Source organism: Anas platyrhynchos, chromosome 1 (genome assembly GCF_047663525.1).
Source record: "Anas platyrhynchos isolate ZD024472 breed Pekin duck chromosome 1, IASCAAS_PekinDuck_T2T, whole genome shotgun sequence".
Classification (NCBI taxonomy): domain Eukaryota; kingdom Metazoa; phylum Chordata; class Aves; order Anseriformes; family Anatidae; genus Anas; species Anas platyrhynchos.
The window spans coordinates 119318938-119335994 of record NC_092587.1 but is presented as its reverse complement, the minus strand read 5'-3'; the positions used below and the strand labels follow the sequence as shown (position 1 = coordinate 119335994).

General features: G+C 39.2%; 1 protein-coding gene across 20 annotated transcripts in view; it reads left to right on the top strand.

Annotated features, from left to right (window-relative positions):
• Positions 1–17057, top strand: part of DMD (dystrophin) — a 1236775-nt gene that overhangs the window by 1206996 nt on the left and 12722 nt on the right. For all 20 annotated transcript variants that reach the window (XM_072027522.1, XM_072027514.1, XM_038175527.2 and 17 more), the window contains 3 exons: positions 5563–5806; positions 6163–6286; positions 10333–10425. In XM_072027522.1, the coding sequence (XP_071883623.1) occupies positions 5563–5806; positions 6163–6286; positions 10333–10425 (461 nt within the window). The remainder of the gene's footprint in view (positions 1–5562; positions 5807–6162; positions 6287–10332; positions 10426–17057) is intronic.

The following is a 17057-nucleotide window of genomic DNA, read 5'->3' as shown; positions in this document are numbered from 1 at the left end:
AGATGACCATGATTTTATGAAGGAAACGCTGATTCCTGTCACAAAAATAAACCATTCAGACAGGATCAGTCAGGATCAATTCATATACTTACCTGTCTTTTAAAAAGTTTTGTCTGCTTAGATTTCTGTTTTCTAGTCTTTCTCCGATGAGTTTATTCAAGCCTTTTTGGCTGTTACCAAAGGGAATCAACAAACTGTGATCTAATCCCTTGTGTCAACCTGACTCTAGAGGGTGAATATGTGTTCTTCACATTATTTCTAACAAATCCTCTGAGTAAATGTTGTTTATTGCTCCAGCATGAAGACTCAGTGAATCTATTGCTGGATAATGGGCTGACTGATACAAAACATGTTGTGATCTCCCTGTCCTCAGCCCAGCATTGAAGCAGCTGGGCTGTTTCATTTCCATTGTAAATACCTCGGGTCTTGTCACAGGAGTGCGTCTCCTTTCTGGTGCTGATGTGATGCTTGTTCCTGGGAAGGCAAGTGGCTAGAAGGGTAGCAGCGTTAGATAAACAGCCATCTTCTCATGCCTATATTGACAAAACGTCTGCTGCATACACTTCTGATGATTTTTGACTATGAAGATTTAGCTGTCCTTGCTGTGTCTTGTATTATTTTACAGTTATGGTCAGCACTTGCATTCACTTCACAACAGCTATTGGGAAAGTTGCATTCAGTACTACAAGAAGTAATACTAAGATAACAAAACACTGTCATTTCTCTTTTTCTTCTGCTCTCCACAGTTTCCTACTTTTTTAAAAAAACCCTTCTCCCTTTTGCTTTCTGTTTTTATTTTTCCTCACCTCTTTTGAGCTGTTTATAAAATTCTGACCTCCATTTGGTTTTCAGCTGCAATTTCTGGTCTCCAAATATTTCCGTCTTGACTTGCTATTCAGATAAAAAAGACTCTTTGAAATTGAAATTTTGAGGTTTGCTTTTGGACAGTTTTAAAAGATCTGTTGCCTATTTTGAATTCTTCTGAAATGTATTATCCAAATCATAAACTAACCTAGCCGTGACACACTTCTGAATGTTTTTTGGGTTTTGTTTTTTGTTTGTTGTTTTTTTTTTTCAGTTCCAAAGACCTGTTCTTAGATATTAATTATTTATCTGCTAGAAATTTGAGAGCTTGGTGCTTTAGTAGTTGTGAATATGACTTCCGTAAATTATGTATGCCTAAAACTTGACTGTTAAATAATTTATATTTGCTAAAATGTGAGCAATTTACAGAATATTTTCAATTGGTGAAACTTTTTCATTTGAGCATTCGGCCTTCAGACTTGTGCTTAGTTTTACATCTCCTTGAATATTGTGATAAGAACATTTCTTGATGTATCCAATAGACATAAAGTAATCTTGCTGTAGAAGGCAGTATTACTATATTGCAGTATAAGACAAAAATGCAGACACTTACAAAAGTGCCCTAAAATCGTTCTGAAATTTCCTTAGGAGTGAATGTCTTTCTGAAACAGATGGGACAGATTTTTTGTGTCCATCTATAGAGGTACATTACATAAGTTATAGACTAGGATGTACCATACTGGCATTAAAAAGAAAGCATGGTTTTGTTTTGAGATGTTCTCAATTATTTTTGCAAATATTTTTTTTCTGCTATTTTAACAGCTAAAAAAGATGAAAGCTGCCTAGTATTTTAGTTGAATCAAATACTTCTGTAAAAGGGACACTTCTCTCTCGTTCTCTTCATGTTTTTCTCCCAGCTTTTAGCTGTTCTGTAACAAGAAGCTAGTAAATGACGCCTTCAGGCTCATCTGTTTGCCTTTCCTTTGCTTTCCTGACTTGTAGTAGGAGCACAGTGGGCTGTGAGCCGCTGGAGAAGCACTAACATCCCAAATCTCAAAGCTGCCCTGTTTTCATGCAGCAAGAGTCTTGCTTCAAACCCGAAAAATGATAACTGGCCTCCTCAGCTAAGTTTCTTCTGTATCATTGCCAATAGCTAGAAAGTGATGTATTTCTAAATATGCTGTGACTCCTCTTTGTATTTATTTTGGCACTGAAGAAGTAGAAGTAAATCTTCTAAGTGTGAAGCATCATAAGCAAATAGTGGTACTCTAATGAGGCATAGAGGTAGTACATGGTTCAGTTACCAGCTTTGTCCATTTCTTCAAACCACTGGTTTGCTGTAGGTAGATGAAAAATAACCCGAATTCAAAAATTTGCAATTGCCTCTGAGAGTAACATTCAGCAAATCTGGTCCACTAGGATTTCCCTTACCAAGCAATTAATCTTGCCAGTGATAGATGTGATTAATAACTCATGAGCTCTTTACTACCCAGATCTTTACAGTTGCATAAATCAAGGTTACATTGCATGCTTCCTCTGTTATTTTTCTTCCTGAATGCTTAAAAGAGGTGCAGACATGGTTAATGAAATACAGGTTTTTTTTCTTTGAATATTTCTTTTACTGAAGTCGAACATATTTTCCCAGTGATCAGAGGATGCATCAGCTTTGTTTGTTTGTGACATCCAGTTGTGAAAGCTGCCCAGTCACCCAGCGAGGTTGGCTTTCTGAATATTGCCGATCCTTGCTCAGTCACACTCATTTAGAGAGATTATGCTTTCACTTCCCCTTTCTCTAACTTCCCTTTTAATGCTGAAAATGTAAGACAGCGCCTTTCCTCGGGACACAGATGATATATTCTGAGGGCTGTGGACAGTTCCTTCGACGCCTGGCTTGCAGCAGCATTTCGGTTTCACCACAGAGCTTAAAACTGTTCCAGAGGTGGGAATAAAACCAGATTGTTTTCTCCTCTAGGGTGGTCTTAAAGCAGTTTTCAAATGATTTCTTTCTCCTGACTTCCAGCCTTTTTTCCCCTATGTAAATACAATACCCTGTATGTTCAATCTCTGTTATTATTGATACTACTGCAATCTGTGTCGCCCTTACGGCTCGGAAAGAAGTCAATATAATGAATCCTAATTCTCTGGACTAAGGACTCTGCAACTGGAATGAAAAGGTACAGATACAAAACTCAGTGACACAGATACTCAGGACAAACTCTTGGGCTTTCTTCAAAATGTCATTCCTTGTTCTAACAGAATTACTGCGTTGTGTTGTAGAACTCATAAATTCAGACACCTCCATGTGGATAATGTGCAGAATCCTTTTACAACATGCTTTTTCTGTAGTAATTCAGAAAGAGTTTTTAACTGTTTTGTATCAGACATGAAAGACAGAAAGCATTTTCGTCTGAATTATTCCCTGATCCTCCTTTTGTTTTCCATAATATATTTACTGGTAGAGCTTCTCTGTCTTGATATTTGAGGGGAAAATTGTAGATCTCTATGTAACAAAGTGCCTGATTATGTTGTAAGCATCAGCAGGGGCATTTGTTTAGCTTCCCTTAGGGTGGTACTTTATCTTCTGCTTTACAGCACTTTGAAACCTTCAAACTTTTAAGTTTACTGTTAGTAGAGTATTGCCTGAACCACGCATCTGGGAAATTCCTTACAGGGCAGCGATAGCCACAATCTACAGACTTGGTGAAAAACAAGCTCAGTGATCAATCCTGTATAAACTTTAGTGTGTAATAAGACTCAGTGTGATACTGCTGTCATTCTCATTTCTATTCCCTTTAGTATGTTTATTAATTATTCACCAGTTCATTCAGCTTACAGTATGAGAAGACATTAAGTCATCTGGAAGGCAACACCCAGCATAACCCTTCTTTCTTCCAGACAATTTCCATGAACTTTAAACTCTATATTTACTTAAAGCAAAAAAATCTTCCTTTAAAAAATGTCTGATTTGGAAGAAAATAACTGATTTTTATAGCACCTTCTTGGTTTGTCTTCCATGCATTTTTCTCATTTGTCAATTATGTAGGTTTTTTTTTCTTAGAGAAATTGTCCTCAACTCTTCATGGGATTGCATTTTTAGCTATTAACAGAATGATGAAAAGAAGGAATATAGATCATTTCTAACAGCTTGAACACTTTTCTAAGTCTCTGTCCACTCCTTGTGTGGATTTTAGAGAAAGAAATTTTGAATTATAGGTTAATCTGAAGTTAAGAAGGATCAACTTTTTTTTTTTTTTTTTTCAGTTTTCTTTTCACCTTCTTAAATTCCTGCAGAGGAGGGATCATGCCATTTAACCCCTGTGGGGTTGCCGCTGTTATTCCAGGTTAGGACGTGTCCATCGTACAGTTGCCAAGGGGCAGAAGTGCAGTGTTTGAAGAACAGTCAATGGTCTGTCCTTATCCTTGGCATCATTTCCTTATCCATGTGAAATGATGCATACCGCTTAAGTTCTTGTTCTGGTCACAATAACACACCTTTAGAGATGCTTCAGAGCTTAATGATGTTTTTTGGGAGGTTTCTGAGGTGCTATTAAGCCTCCAGACCAAAATGTCAGAGTGTACTGGGGTTTGCAGGCAAAACTGGAAAAAGTACCTGTTTTCACAAGCTCAAATAGGAGCAAGTTGGAAAAAAAAATAAAATCTGGGTCGCTGCTTGTGATGAGTAAGCAGTTAGCAGGCTACTGTCTATGGAGCCGTTTACCCCCCTCTGGGAAGCAGTAAAGGAACATCAGAGCACCAAGATCCCAGTGCAGGTTATTAGGCCTCCCTGGTGTACAAAGTTTCTGCTGCCAGGTACTAATTTTGCATTGTCGGACTGTGTTAACCCCAGCAAGGCTTCAGTTTCTTACCTTCTGTGCTCTTACTTGGTAGATTTTTTTTCATGTGGACCATTATAGATCATACTAATCTATGGATAGTATTACTGGAGTAAAACTGGAGCTTTATGAAATAGAACAAGCTTAACAGTGCCATAAAGTCACAGTAGACTGTAGCACCGTAGGCAATGCTGTCTGAAAGAAGGTAAAACTTATAGCCCCCCAAATTAGTGAAATACACTGCGATTTAATTTTAGAGCTAGACTGTAAATGCAATTGCACATATAAAGAAAGGAGAATGATGTGACCTAATTAATGGCAGCAGAGTTGCAAATGAACTCTTGAATTTTGTGTTTTTTTCTGAAATTTTCTGTGGCCTTCTTTCTGTCTTAATTTTCTCATCTGTGAAATAGGTTGGCCAGGTGGTGTAAGCTTTGATTAGTGTTTGTGAAGTGCTTTGATCGCTCTTTTAGCACTAATTACTACAAGAGTGTATTCATGCTTGGAAGTGAAGAGCCAGTCTGACTTCTGCTAGCAACCATAAAATGCAGGAAGCTGAGGACTGAACCCAGGACACGTTGTACTTGTGCTTCAGGATGGTGTCTGGAGCCCAGCCAGCCTTCTGTTTTATGTGCCCTGGAAGGGAATTAACTGGGAACTCTCGTGATGCAGACAGCCTTTGGGTAATGCTTGTATCTCAGTTCTGTGTTATATCTGCTTTGTGCAAATCAATGAGAGGTAATCCTGCATGGATTTGGATTTAGCAGAACCAAAGGCAGGTGCTGTTGCAGAGCCCCTACCTCTCCAGTAGCTGCAGATGTCACATCGCGGGAGAGGCGTCAACTCTGACTGCCCCTAGAAGAGGACAGCCCAAATAAACCTGTTCTGCTTAAAAAAGCTTTGCTTCCTTGTTACTTCTCAACAGAAACTTGCAAGCAGAGTATGACCGTTTGAAGCAACAGCATGATCACAAAGGATTGTCTCCACTGCCGTCTCCACCTGAGATGATGCCAGTTTCTCCGCAAAGTCCCCGCGATGCTGAGCTCATTGCAGAAGCAAAGCTGCTTCGCCAGCACAAGGGCCGCCTGGAGGCCAGGATGCAGATTCTGGAGGATCACAACAAACAGCTGGAGTCACAGCTGCACAGGCTGAGGCAGCTGCTGGAGCAGGCGAGTCCTCAGGCCTTTCTTTTTAAGATTTCAGTATAGCTATTTTCCAAACAGGATGTGAAATGTTATCAATAACAATAACCTACCACAAAATCATATCTGTAGAGACTGGTCAGCAAAATATATCAAATTGTTCTGTAGACTGCAAGTGGCAAGTGGTAAAATCACACTTCATTATTCTTATTTAGTCTTGCTTTTTTATTCAGAATTTAAATCAGTTGTTTGCGTGGATGTATTTACTTGGAAAAAAAAAGTGTGTATTTATTGAATTAATAAAATATATATAGAGATGCAAGGACTTGTGCAACTCCACTGGACTGTTAATAACAGTCTCTTCTTTTTTCCTCAATTTTTAGCCACAGGCAGATGCCAAGGTAAATGGTACAACGCTATCGTCTCCTTCTACCTCTTTGCAGAGGTCAGACAGCAGTCAGCCAATGCTTCTTCGTGTAGTTGGCAGCCAGACTTCAGAAACCATGGGTAAGTTCACTGAGTTCAGATTGTCATAAAAAATATACATTCCATTTTCAAGAAAACAAAACAAAACAAAAACTCCTTAAAGGCAGAAACTACTCTGCTGCCTTGTTTAGTTCAAGTGAGAATGAATTAGACATTTGCAATAGTCTTCAATGTCACCTGGCTCTTGACATTCTCATTATGGTTCAGGCTTTTGGTTTTGATCATGATGCACACTGTACCATGGATATTTTGACATGGAATGCAAAACCAAGCTAGGGCTTGAATTCTGAAAACAAACATAATAAAAAAACTAGCTAACGGTTTCATTCAGATTGACTTTCCACTATGAAGCATGACATGGCTGATTTAAACGTACACAGTATTAATTATGGCTAAGAGATTAAATGTATGATTAATCATCCCCATGTTAACTGATGTGATCTTATTTTTAATGTGTTGTTGCTCAAGCAGTAGGATAGAGCTGTCTCTCTTGAGCAGTGCTCATTTAGTGTCTTTTCTAAATACCACATCAGATGTGCTAATAAAAGTCATACGAGTTGTGGAATAAGGTTGAGTAATAATATGCTGTAGATTGAGGTTGGAATTATTATTATTTCAATGCTTTTAGTAACTGTTCTGTAGCATTTTCCTGATTTCCTGTCTGCTTTATAATATTTATTAGCAAGTGGTAAGGGTTTTATGTTAGTGACAAAGCAGTCATCCATTGCAGCATCTTTGAGCAAATGTACTTAAATTACTTCAGCAAGATAATACTTGAAATCTGAAAATAACACTCAACTTCATACACAAGAATGTATTTAGTGTGTATCAGTGAGAGGCTTTTGGGAAAAGTAGAAGGCAGAAGTGGGAGCTTTTCACTGTGTTTTGTGAAAGAATCTATCCCAGTGAGAAGAAGAATGGGAAGGGATGTTCTCGTTGGTATGAGGCCCTGTAGCTGTGGGAGATGCAATTTATTAAGGAGGTCTGGCTTCCCTCCTGAGTTTGGGTGAAAATGTCAACTTGTGCTGGGATCAAACAAGATGGATAGCTCTATAGGTTCCAAAAAAAAAAAAAAAGGAAATAAATTGTAGGAAGTTAAATATTGGGGTTGAGAATACAATCACAGGTAATAGGAATTTGATTTGAATCATGTAATTGTATTACTAGTGAGTAAATATTTTGCTGTGGAATAATTTTCATTGACTTTCTGAAGAAACGTCATGAATTCCATTGCACAAAGCATGCTTAGTAAAATACTCAAGAAAAAAAATGGGAAGACAGTAGTTCCCTACCATCGTATTGAAACTTAGGGTTTCATATTTTGTCTTTTAGAAGGCCAGAAATAGAATAATGTACGTCCTTTCATTTGACTTGATCTAAAATTATTCAGATTTATATTGTGAGACTGGAATAAATTAACATGTGTATAATCATATAATCTTCTAAAACTTCCTTATTTGAAACAAATCTTCAGACATGAATTGTTTTTTTTTGTTTGTTGAATCGAGACTATGTGGAAGGACAGTGAGATGTTGAATCGTTATCACTACGATCATGTTGAGAGCCAGCAATGCAACAGGGTCAGCAGTATGGAACAGAGTTTATAAAAAGAATTACCAACCGCAACTAATACAGTTTATTGTAACCTTTCATTCCAGAAAGCATTATTTGTTAGTCTGAGAGTTTTTTAAAGCACAATTTAAAATATTCTAGAATTGTGAATGGAACCAGAATGGCGTCATAAATAGTGCTTTCATATAGTGGTTTTGTACAAGAAGTGTGCTCCAGTAGTGAGGGAGTAATAATTTTCAAGAAAATGCTGAGCATCTATAGGTCTCTCAGGCAATGAGATGTCGTGGCAGCTTTCATGTATTTTTCTCTTTGACAGGAGACCTTTTTTTTTTTTTTTTTTTTTCCTGTCTCTGCTTTCTCAAGGAGAGATTGCTGTAAAAAGCTTTCCAGCACTGGTGGTGTCCAACCTTTTGGTAAAAGCAGCAGCACTCTCAGCCTTACTTGCAGATAGAAGAGCTTATCCTTTGATAACCAGAGACACCTCAGCGAGTTGAAAGGTTCTGCTTTTCTTCGCATAGAGTCCAAATGGGAAGGGCCTAATTGCTGACTTTTCCCTCCGGTACTGGAGTGGTAGTGAGGTTCTCTGAGGTCTGTGAGCCCAGAGGTTGTTGCTGAATTTTAATTTATTCAGGTACTACCAGAACATTTGCCATCCACCCAGCTCTCCAAGCACCTTATAGAAACAAATTGGGAAGACTGGTTTGGGTAAAGTGGTAATTGACATCTGAAGATTGCTTGGCTGATGTCTTATTTTATTATGTTGTTTACAATGAAATGCTTAGAAAGATAATCCAAATGAGAAAGAATAAAAACAGTGTATTTTAAATAAAGATAGAGCAGTCTTCAGGGTAAGCACATTTCAAGGTGTATCAGCACTTACCAGGATGTTTGGAAATCAGTACCTGTTGTCAGTTTGCCACGGTAGTTTTTCTTGGTAGTTCTTTTTGGCCAGGACAGGAGAGCTAATGCCCTCTTCTTTTGAAGAAAAACTTGAAAAACATGAAAACGCCTGTTTTCTTCAGGCATGCTGATAAGGTACTCAGCCTGGGTAGAAGTGGTAAGACCTTGCTCTAAGTTTTCACGTTGGCATGCAGCAGAGGCTGGAAGGACACTTATTTTGCTAAAGCACCTCTATTGGTGCAACACTTAATGCAAAAATAGCTTGTGATGTGACTTGGGTTGTTCTGTTCTGTGAACCCAGCACCAGTGGAAAGCTGAACAAGCTGCAGCAGCCTCAGCAGCCATTTTCTAGACCATTAAAAGAAGCTGTTCATATGAATTAAGAGCTTCTTACAGATATTTTAACCCATTTTGTTTACTGGGGTGTGAAAAGTAATTCTTGGCCAGTCTTTTGAAACTCCTGGTCCTAAGGTGAGGACAACACTACGCTGAGTAATATGGAATCTATGCAGTCCTGAATTGTTCCTTTAACATCACTTTTAGTAGACTTCCCACTAGCATGGAGCACTGACAAAGAATCTTAAAGCTAACAGCAAGGTAGATTATTAGGCAGTTAGCAAGTTAGCTTCTAGGTAGTTTATTACTGAAGTTGAGTAGGGCAAGACTTTAGAATAAAGGGTCATTAAGTTATTTTCAAAACAAGGATATACCTCTGTGGTTATTACAACAGGCAAAATTAATTTTATGTATTAATAGGGATAAAAGAAATCTGGTAAAAGGAGAATGTCATTCGAAGCATCCTTTAGGTGCATTCTCTTTTCAGATGCTTTATTTCTACTAGAGGCTAGGGTCTACAGTAAAATCAACAGATGGATTTTGGTTATCGGAAACCACAACCAAAATAACCCCAGTAAAAATAAAATATATTGAATTTCCCATTAAGCTACTGCCCTATAATCAGGTTATAGAAATTATTCAGTGGGAGAAATGTATTTCGCTTTATTAAACTGCTGCTAAACCCTTTTATGGTACAATTGAATGTTCTTGGAGCGCCAATCTGATGCAATTAAACTGTCAGAAATATTAATACTGATGCAGATGAGAATCTAGGTTTCTACTGATTTATGCAGCTAGGCAAAGCAGCGCTAGCATGAATCCAGCGCTATTAGAAAGCTCCTCAGTAGCAGCACTAACAACAGCAATTGCTTTTACCATTAATAGAATAAGAGAAGCTGAAACAAGGAGCATCAGTTATAGAACGAAATGTTCCTGGCAGACATTTTGCCCCACTTCTTTTACCAGAGCAGGTTACTTCTTAAATCCCTAGTTACAAGTTAAAATCAGGGTTAATTGTTTAAAATTCATTGTCTAATTTTACTTAAATCCTAACACTGAAAAAAGAAAAAAAAAAACAAACAGAAGCATAAGAGGCATAAAGAGTCAACAAAATTCACCTTGACGATTTTCATTGTACACTAAGTAGAAACTGTGTTTAAGTGACCAGCCTTAGCTTTGTGAAGGACATGTGCAATAGTAAGGTGTTACCAAATGGTTTCATAGTGGCTTAAATGCAGTGGTTTGCATTTCTTTTCCAGGCGAGGATGACCTGCTCAGCCCTCCCCAGGACACAAGCACAGGTTTGGAGGAAGTGATGGAGCAGCTTAACAACTCCTTCCCCAGTTCCAGAGGTAAGCCCGGGAGCATGTGCAAGTGGAGGAGAGCATCATGCTTGTAAATAAGTCGTGGTTGTTTTGGGCAGAGCAGAAATTAAAAGTACTTTCCATTCTTTTATCTTTTCATGTGTTTGAGGGTGGGTTTTTTTTTTTTTTTGCATATGTGTGTTTTTTTGTTTGTTTTGTTTCTCTGTTTTTTGTTTTTATTTTACCAATTGCCGTAGATAAACCTGTCCACTTAGAGTGGAGAAGCAACCTGCCCCTTCTATACCTCAAGTTTCCTCCACAAGTAGCAGTTGCTAGATAAGTGGATGAAACAACATCCTCTTAGACTCTATTTCTCCTTAGCATTTTCTTCTTTCCTCTTTTGCTGTGTTCTTCTCACAGCTTCTCTCTTTCAGTCTGTCCTCTTGCTGATTTATTTTTACTAGGTCCTTCCGTATTTTGCCTTCTTGCCTTTTTCCAAGAAGAATGTGGTTCTAAATAATATTAAAGTTCTGAGTCAAAATTCTTGACCATGTGGCACATAGGTTCTGAGTGACAGAGGAAAAGCAACTGGACTGCTTGATTGGGCAGCACAGGCTGTGTATATACAACCCCAGCATTTCTTCCAGTATTTCCATTTTGGTCTTCGTGTTGTTTGCTGAAGATAAGCATTTGGAATTTTATTTTTTTCAGCTTTTATTCATTGAGAAAAGGTCTTCCCTGAGCCCAGAAAAAATGCCCCGCTGCCAAGAAAGATGACTTAGATTCCTAACGGGAGAGAGGATGTGTGAGATGTTACCTGCCGCAGTGAAAGAGTGAAAGAAGGCTCAGACATAAACCTCTTGGCAGAAGAAAGACCCCATGTCTATTGATAGATACCCTGTTGGGTGTGTTTCAGCAGGGGCATAGACAGACTTCAGGGCCTGTTGCACAGTTAGCACATGTCCCTCAGAAGTTCTGTCATAGCTTCGTGCCTTAACCATCGTGCTAGACTTTCAGTGAAGTCAAATTTTCTCCATTCTTTGATTTTAAAGTGAGCTCAGCTCTCATCATCAATAAGCAGTGGAAATAGAGAAGGCAGTATAAACTGTATAATAACTCATGCTACAGATTGAAAGATGTAGTATAGAAAACTTGTTTAAGACAATCTAATACGATGTATCATTAACTACACTGATCTCCTCCTCAGTGTTATATTATAAGCTGTCATACGTCCAGTCCTCATTTTACGTATTGTATTAACTCTCAGACACAACTGATGAAAAATCTTTGAAATACTGGTATGTAGACAAGAATGGGCATATTCATAAAGTTGCTCTGTACGTGAGGTTCCAGCAGCCAGTGCTTTCTTATTAGTGACCATCATTTTTGTAAATACATTCTATTTGTGAGATCTTGCATAATTGTATGTGTCTAGCTGCAGACAACCATATGTTAAAATGCTCACCCTTCACTGTGGTGACAAAACTGATTTTTTATCATAGCTGATAACACTGACAAACAGTGTTTCTTCTTAAAAACAAGCTTAGTCTTAAGTAAAATAGGAGCAATTTTCAAAACAACAGTTAATGAGTTATTGAAAATACAGTGGTTCATTTCCTGTGTATGAATAGGTAGAGATCAGTCTCTTAGATACCATTCCCTGCTGTCTGAGAGTAGAAAAGGCTTTTTATTTCCTTAGTGAATAATAAAAAGCTTCAATAATAAAACTAACAGAATGTACAGTCCAGTCAAAAAAAAAAAAAAAAAAAAGATTTGAAATGTGTAACATTCGTTAATATTTTAGTTTAGAAAGTTACGCTATAATTTCACATTTGCTTTCTGGTGATGCAAAATGCAGTAATTTCAATGCGAAGAAATAATACATTTCCTGATTTTGCTTCTTCATTTGGTAAATACGTTAAAAGTGGATTATGTGATCATAAATATCCCGCAAAGAGACTGCAAGAAATACATTCATTACCAACAAATGATGAAGTGGTAAAGTATTTGGTGGGACAATATCCTGCTGAGACAAATGAAAACAAATTAGAATTAGTATGTTCAGCTAACAATTTATCGCCACAGATAGTGCTGATTCAGAGAGCTCTGTTTTCCCACTGCTTATAAATATGATATCTTTATTTTTCTGTCCTTGGACTCTACAGCAGAAAGACTCCTCCACAGTACTTGGCCTCTGTGCATTGTGTAAGCCCTCCTGTTCGTGAAATCATATATCACTCATATCGAGTTTTCTAAAACACAGCTGCTGTTTGTTCCTGCTTTCCTGCCTGACGAGCAGCTGTAGAGGACGAAAACATTCTCTAGCAGAGAGAGTCTGGCAAAGTCAGGCTTCCTACGGGACTCTTCTCCTGGGCCTGACCAAACCATTTCTGGGCTCTGCAAGAATCTGCCTCTTCCCCTCTCTTTGGCTGCTACACAGTAAGATTGGTCCATATGGGAGAAAAAGCAGTTCACTTCATGTGACTTGGATCTTACGGTTTGGGCTGAAGAGATTAGTGCCACTTTTCATTGGGTTTCCCGGTAGACTGGAAGCTGGCAAATGTTGTGCCGATTTTCAAGAAGGGTCAGAAAGAAGACCCTAGCAATTACAGGCCTGTCAGTCTCACGTCAGTGCCTGGTAAAATCATGGAGAAGATGTTTCTCGAACGTATTGAGGCGCACCTGGGGGACAAAGCAGTCATTGGCCCCAGCCAGCATGGGTTTGTGAAGGGTAGGTCCTGCCTAACTAACCTGATTTCCTTTTATGATAAGATCACCCGTATGGTGGACCAAGGGAAACCAGCTGATGTGATTTTTTTGGACTTCAGCAAGGCTTTTGACACGGTTTCCCATAGGATCCTACTGGACAAAATGTCCACCATACAGCTAAATAAAAACATCATACGATGGGTGAGCAATTGGCTAACGGGCAGGGCCCAAAGGGTTATGGTGAATGGCGCTGCGTCAGGCTGGCAGGCGGTCACCAGTGGGGTCCCTCAAGGCTCCATTTTAGGGCCGGTACTTTTCAATATTTTTATAAACGATCTGGATGTAGGAATAGAAGGTATTTTGAGCAAGTTTGCTGATGACACCAAACTTGGAGGAGTTGTGGACTCTGTTGAGGGTGGAAAGGCCTTGCAGAGGGATCTGGATAGGTTGGAGAGCTGGGCGATCGCCAACCGCATGAAGTTCAATAAGAGCAAGTGCCGGGTCCTGCACCTGGGACGGGGAAACCCTGGCTGCACGTACAGACTGGGCGATGAGACGCTGGAGAGCAGCCTAGAAGAGAGGGATCTGCGGGTCGTGGTAGACAGCAAGTTGAATATGAGCCAGCAGTGTGCCCTGGCAGCCAGGAGGGCCAACCGTGTCCTGGGGTGCATCAAGCACGGCATCGCTAGTAGGTCGAGGGAGGTGATTGTCCCGCTCTACTCTGCGCTGGTGCGGCCTCACCTCGAGTACTGTGTGCAGTTCTGGGCACCACAGTATAAAAAGGACATGAAACTGTTGGAGAGTGTCCAGAGGAGGGCTACGAAGATGGTGAAAGGCCTGGAGGGGAAGACGTACGAGGAACGGCTGAGGGCACTGGGCCTGTTCAGCCTGGAGAAGAGGAGACTGAGGGGAGACCTCATCGCAGTCTACAACTTCCTCGTAAGGGGGTGTCGAGAGGCAGGAGACCTTTTCTCCATTAACACCAGCGACAGGACCCGCGGGAACGGGGTTAAGCTGAGGCAGGGGAAGTTTAGGCTTGACATCAGGAGGAAGTTCTTCACAGAGAGGGTGGTTGCACACTGGAACAGGCTCCCCAGGGAAGTGGTCACTGCACCGAGCCTGACTGAATTTAAGAAGAGATTGGACTGTGCACTTAGTCACATGGTCTGAACTTTTGGGTAGACCTGTGCGGTGTCAAGAGTTGGACTTGATGATCCTTAAGGGTCCCTTCCAACTCAGGATATTCTATGATTCTATGATTCTTAGTTCTTCGTTATAGTTTTGGATTTATTTGCATGAATGCTAGGTTTGTAGAACTGTTTTTGATTGAAGAACAGGAAAGGTTAAATCATTTATGGAAAAGAAGTAGTTTGTTATACAACCAGTGCAATGGCTTTCCAGTCACTGGTTGTTGTAGAAGGCTGCTGACATTGTCGGTTTTGCTGAGAACTCATGGAAACTTCAATAATGAAATTTTCTTCTACTCTCATTTTAATAAGTGATATTCTCAGTTGAATATCATGATACTGCATAAACAAAGCTTACATCCACAGGTGATTTGCCACAGCCTCATTTAGACCATCATTATCAGATGGTGCCATCCGTATGCAGTCAGATTCCCCAGGTGTCAGGATTTCCAAGACACCGGACAGGAGAAAATGAAGCAAGGCTGATTGGTCTCAACAAAAAATTGGGCCATTTTGCTGTTGAGATATGCACATCTCTATTTTGGTTTTCCAATCTGTAATAAAGCATTGGAGTGTATTGCAAAAGAGTTAAAGCAGTGGCAAAGCAGACTGAAAAGAGAGCATAATGTAAGGATTCAAAAGTGGTGGAAGTAGTATTTTATTTCTTTGCATTACAGGTTACATTGAATGTCATGCCACTTACTGATTGATATTCAGGAAAAAGAACAATAAACCCAAATGAACAATAAGCACAAATGTATAAAGCTTAAATTGTCTTAAATGAATTCTTATTTTTAAGTAGAATTAAAAAAATGTCTGATGCAAGAAACACCGCCATCCCAGACTGGCATTCATAAGTCTGTTCTGTTAGAGTAACTCATAAAACATTACCGGAAAGATGAATTCAGGCTACATGGATTAGGTGCTACCACCTATAATGCATACAGTCTTCAGGAATTAAAACTATCAGGAAGATAGGTTAAAGGTCCAATATTGACTAGTATTAGAAATAACTTTGTTTGTTTCTATACTAAGGTGGAAAGGGCAGTCAGCTATGATATTCATAGACTATGCTCTGAAGAGCTACAAAGGACATAGTGCACATGACAAAACCTACCTAGACTGCAAATGAAAAGAGAATAACAAAATGAAATCCAGGAAGGGAAGAACATCCATCTATATAGCCTGAAATTCGAATCAGTTGAGGAAATCTAGGGATATATTAAAAGGCCTGGGAAGTTATCAGCAGTACATTAAACATTGTTTTGCTTCGTGGCCTGTAAAAATAAGCATGTTAAATTTTAAGCTGAATGTCCAACTCCAGCATGTCACAGTGTAGGGAGTGATACTGCTTTTGAATAAGCAATGTAATTCTGGGTATCAGTGCCATGAGGATAACAACAAATTGGAGGAGTGCAGAACAAGATGACAAGAGCAAACTGGATGCTGAAGGCTTTGGTTTATGAAAAAAGTTCAAAGAGCTGAATAAGCAATGAATACAGAAAAGGAGAGAATTTCTGTGCTTGGATGAACAGAAATATAGTTGAACATCACAGGATAGAAATTAAAATAAATGTTTAGTCAAAATATCATCAAAAGCATTTGAAGAGTAAGCTTTGATCATGTTGCAAAGTAGTTCTCTAAAACAAATAAAGCTTTTATTTTGGACTTCTGAAACAAAGCAATAAAATTTAGTAGTAATTAATTTTCACTTACCTGGAGATAGATTTGTTTTGATTACGATATTTTCCAAGCTTTTGATAACCAGAGATGTTTTAAAAGAGGCATCAAGGCTTCATAGCATTCATTTTGAATGCATTTTAAAGAAGCATGCATTAAACAAATTGTATCACAGCTCTTTGTAAACAGATCTCAGATGAAATGTCTTGTGTTCCTATACACCTTTTATTGTTGTTGTGTTTTGTTTTTTTTTCCTTCAGATTAACCTCTTGGCAGTTCTTAGCATTTTCTAAGTAGCGCAGGACCTCCGTGCTCCTTGCACAGCTGACTGTTGGTGCTGAAAGCTGCTTTATTTCTATAGAGGGAAATTCTGCTGAATACCTGATGATTGCTGTCCTTAAGGAGTTTTTCTTTCCTTTAAATCTGTGAGGCTTCCCATCCATTCCTCCTTTACTTTGCTGCTCCCAGCAAATTCACAACTACTGCAGCTGCTTCAAACAGCTGCTCTGCTAACTCAAAACAGATGTCAAAGCCAGAGGTCTGACATTTAGTGGAAATCTACTATTAAATACCACCTCCGTGGTTTATTTGACCCTGGTAGATAATGGGCCACAGAGGAAAACATTTTCACACTGTATTTGTGCCCAAGCTACTAAATCTCCAGGGAATTAGTTCACAGTTAGAAAGTAAGATTGAGAGGACATTATTTTTAAACCCAAATTCTTCATCTCTCCTGCAGTAGTGAGGATAAACAAGTTGCGGAGTTTCAGTTGGCTCATATGGTGGACCAGACTGTTCTGTGGTTAAGGTTTTGTGGCAAAGGCCTTTCATGAATTAAACCCAGAGGTGAATTTAGGGACAGAAATTCTCAAGTTACTGAACTCAGTGAGAGAGCTCCCCATGATTTCAGTGCACAGCCCGTGCTTGTGGAAGTGGGAGCAGTGAAGTGGTTAGAAATGCAACCGTGATGGCTTCAAAGAGCTAAATGTCCTTGACATCACATGGAAACCTTTGGAGAGGGATCAGCCCTCACCATAATCATTTAACTTGGTGCTGCTTAATACAGATGTTGTCTTGTGCAGTGAAATTACAAGATCTCACAAC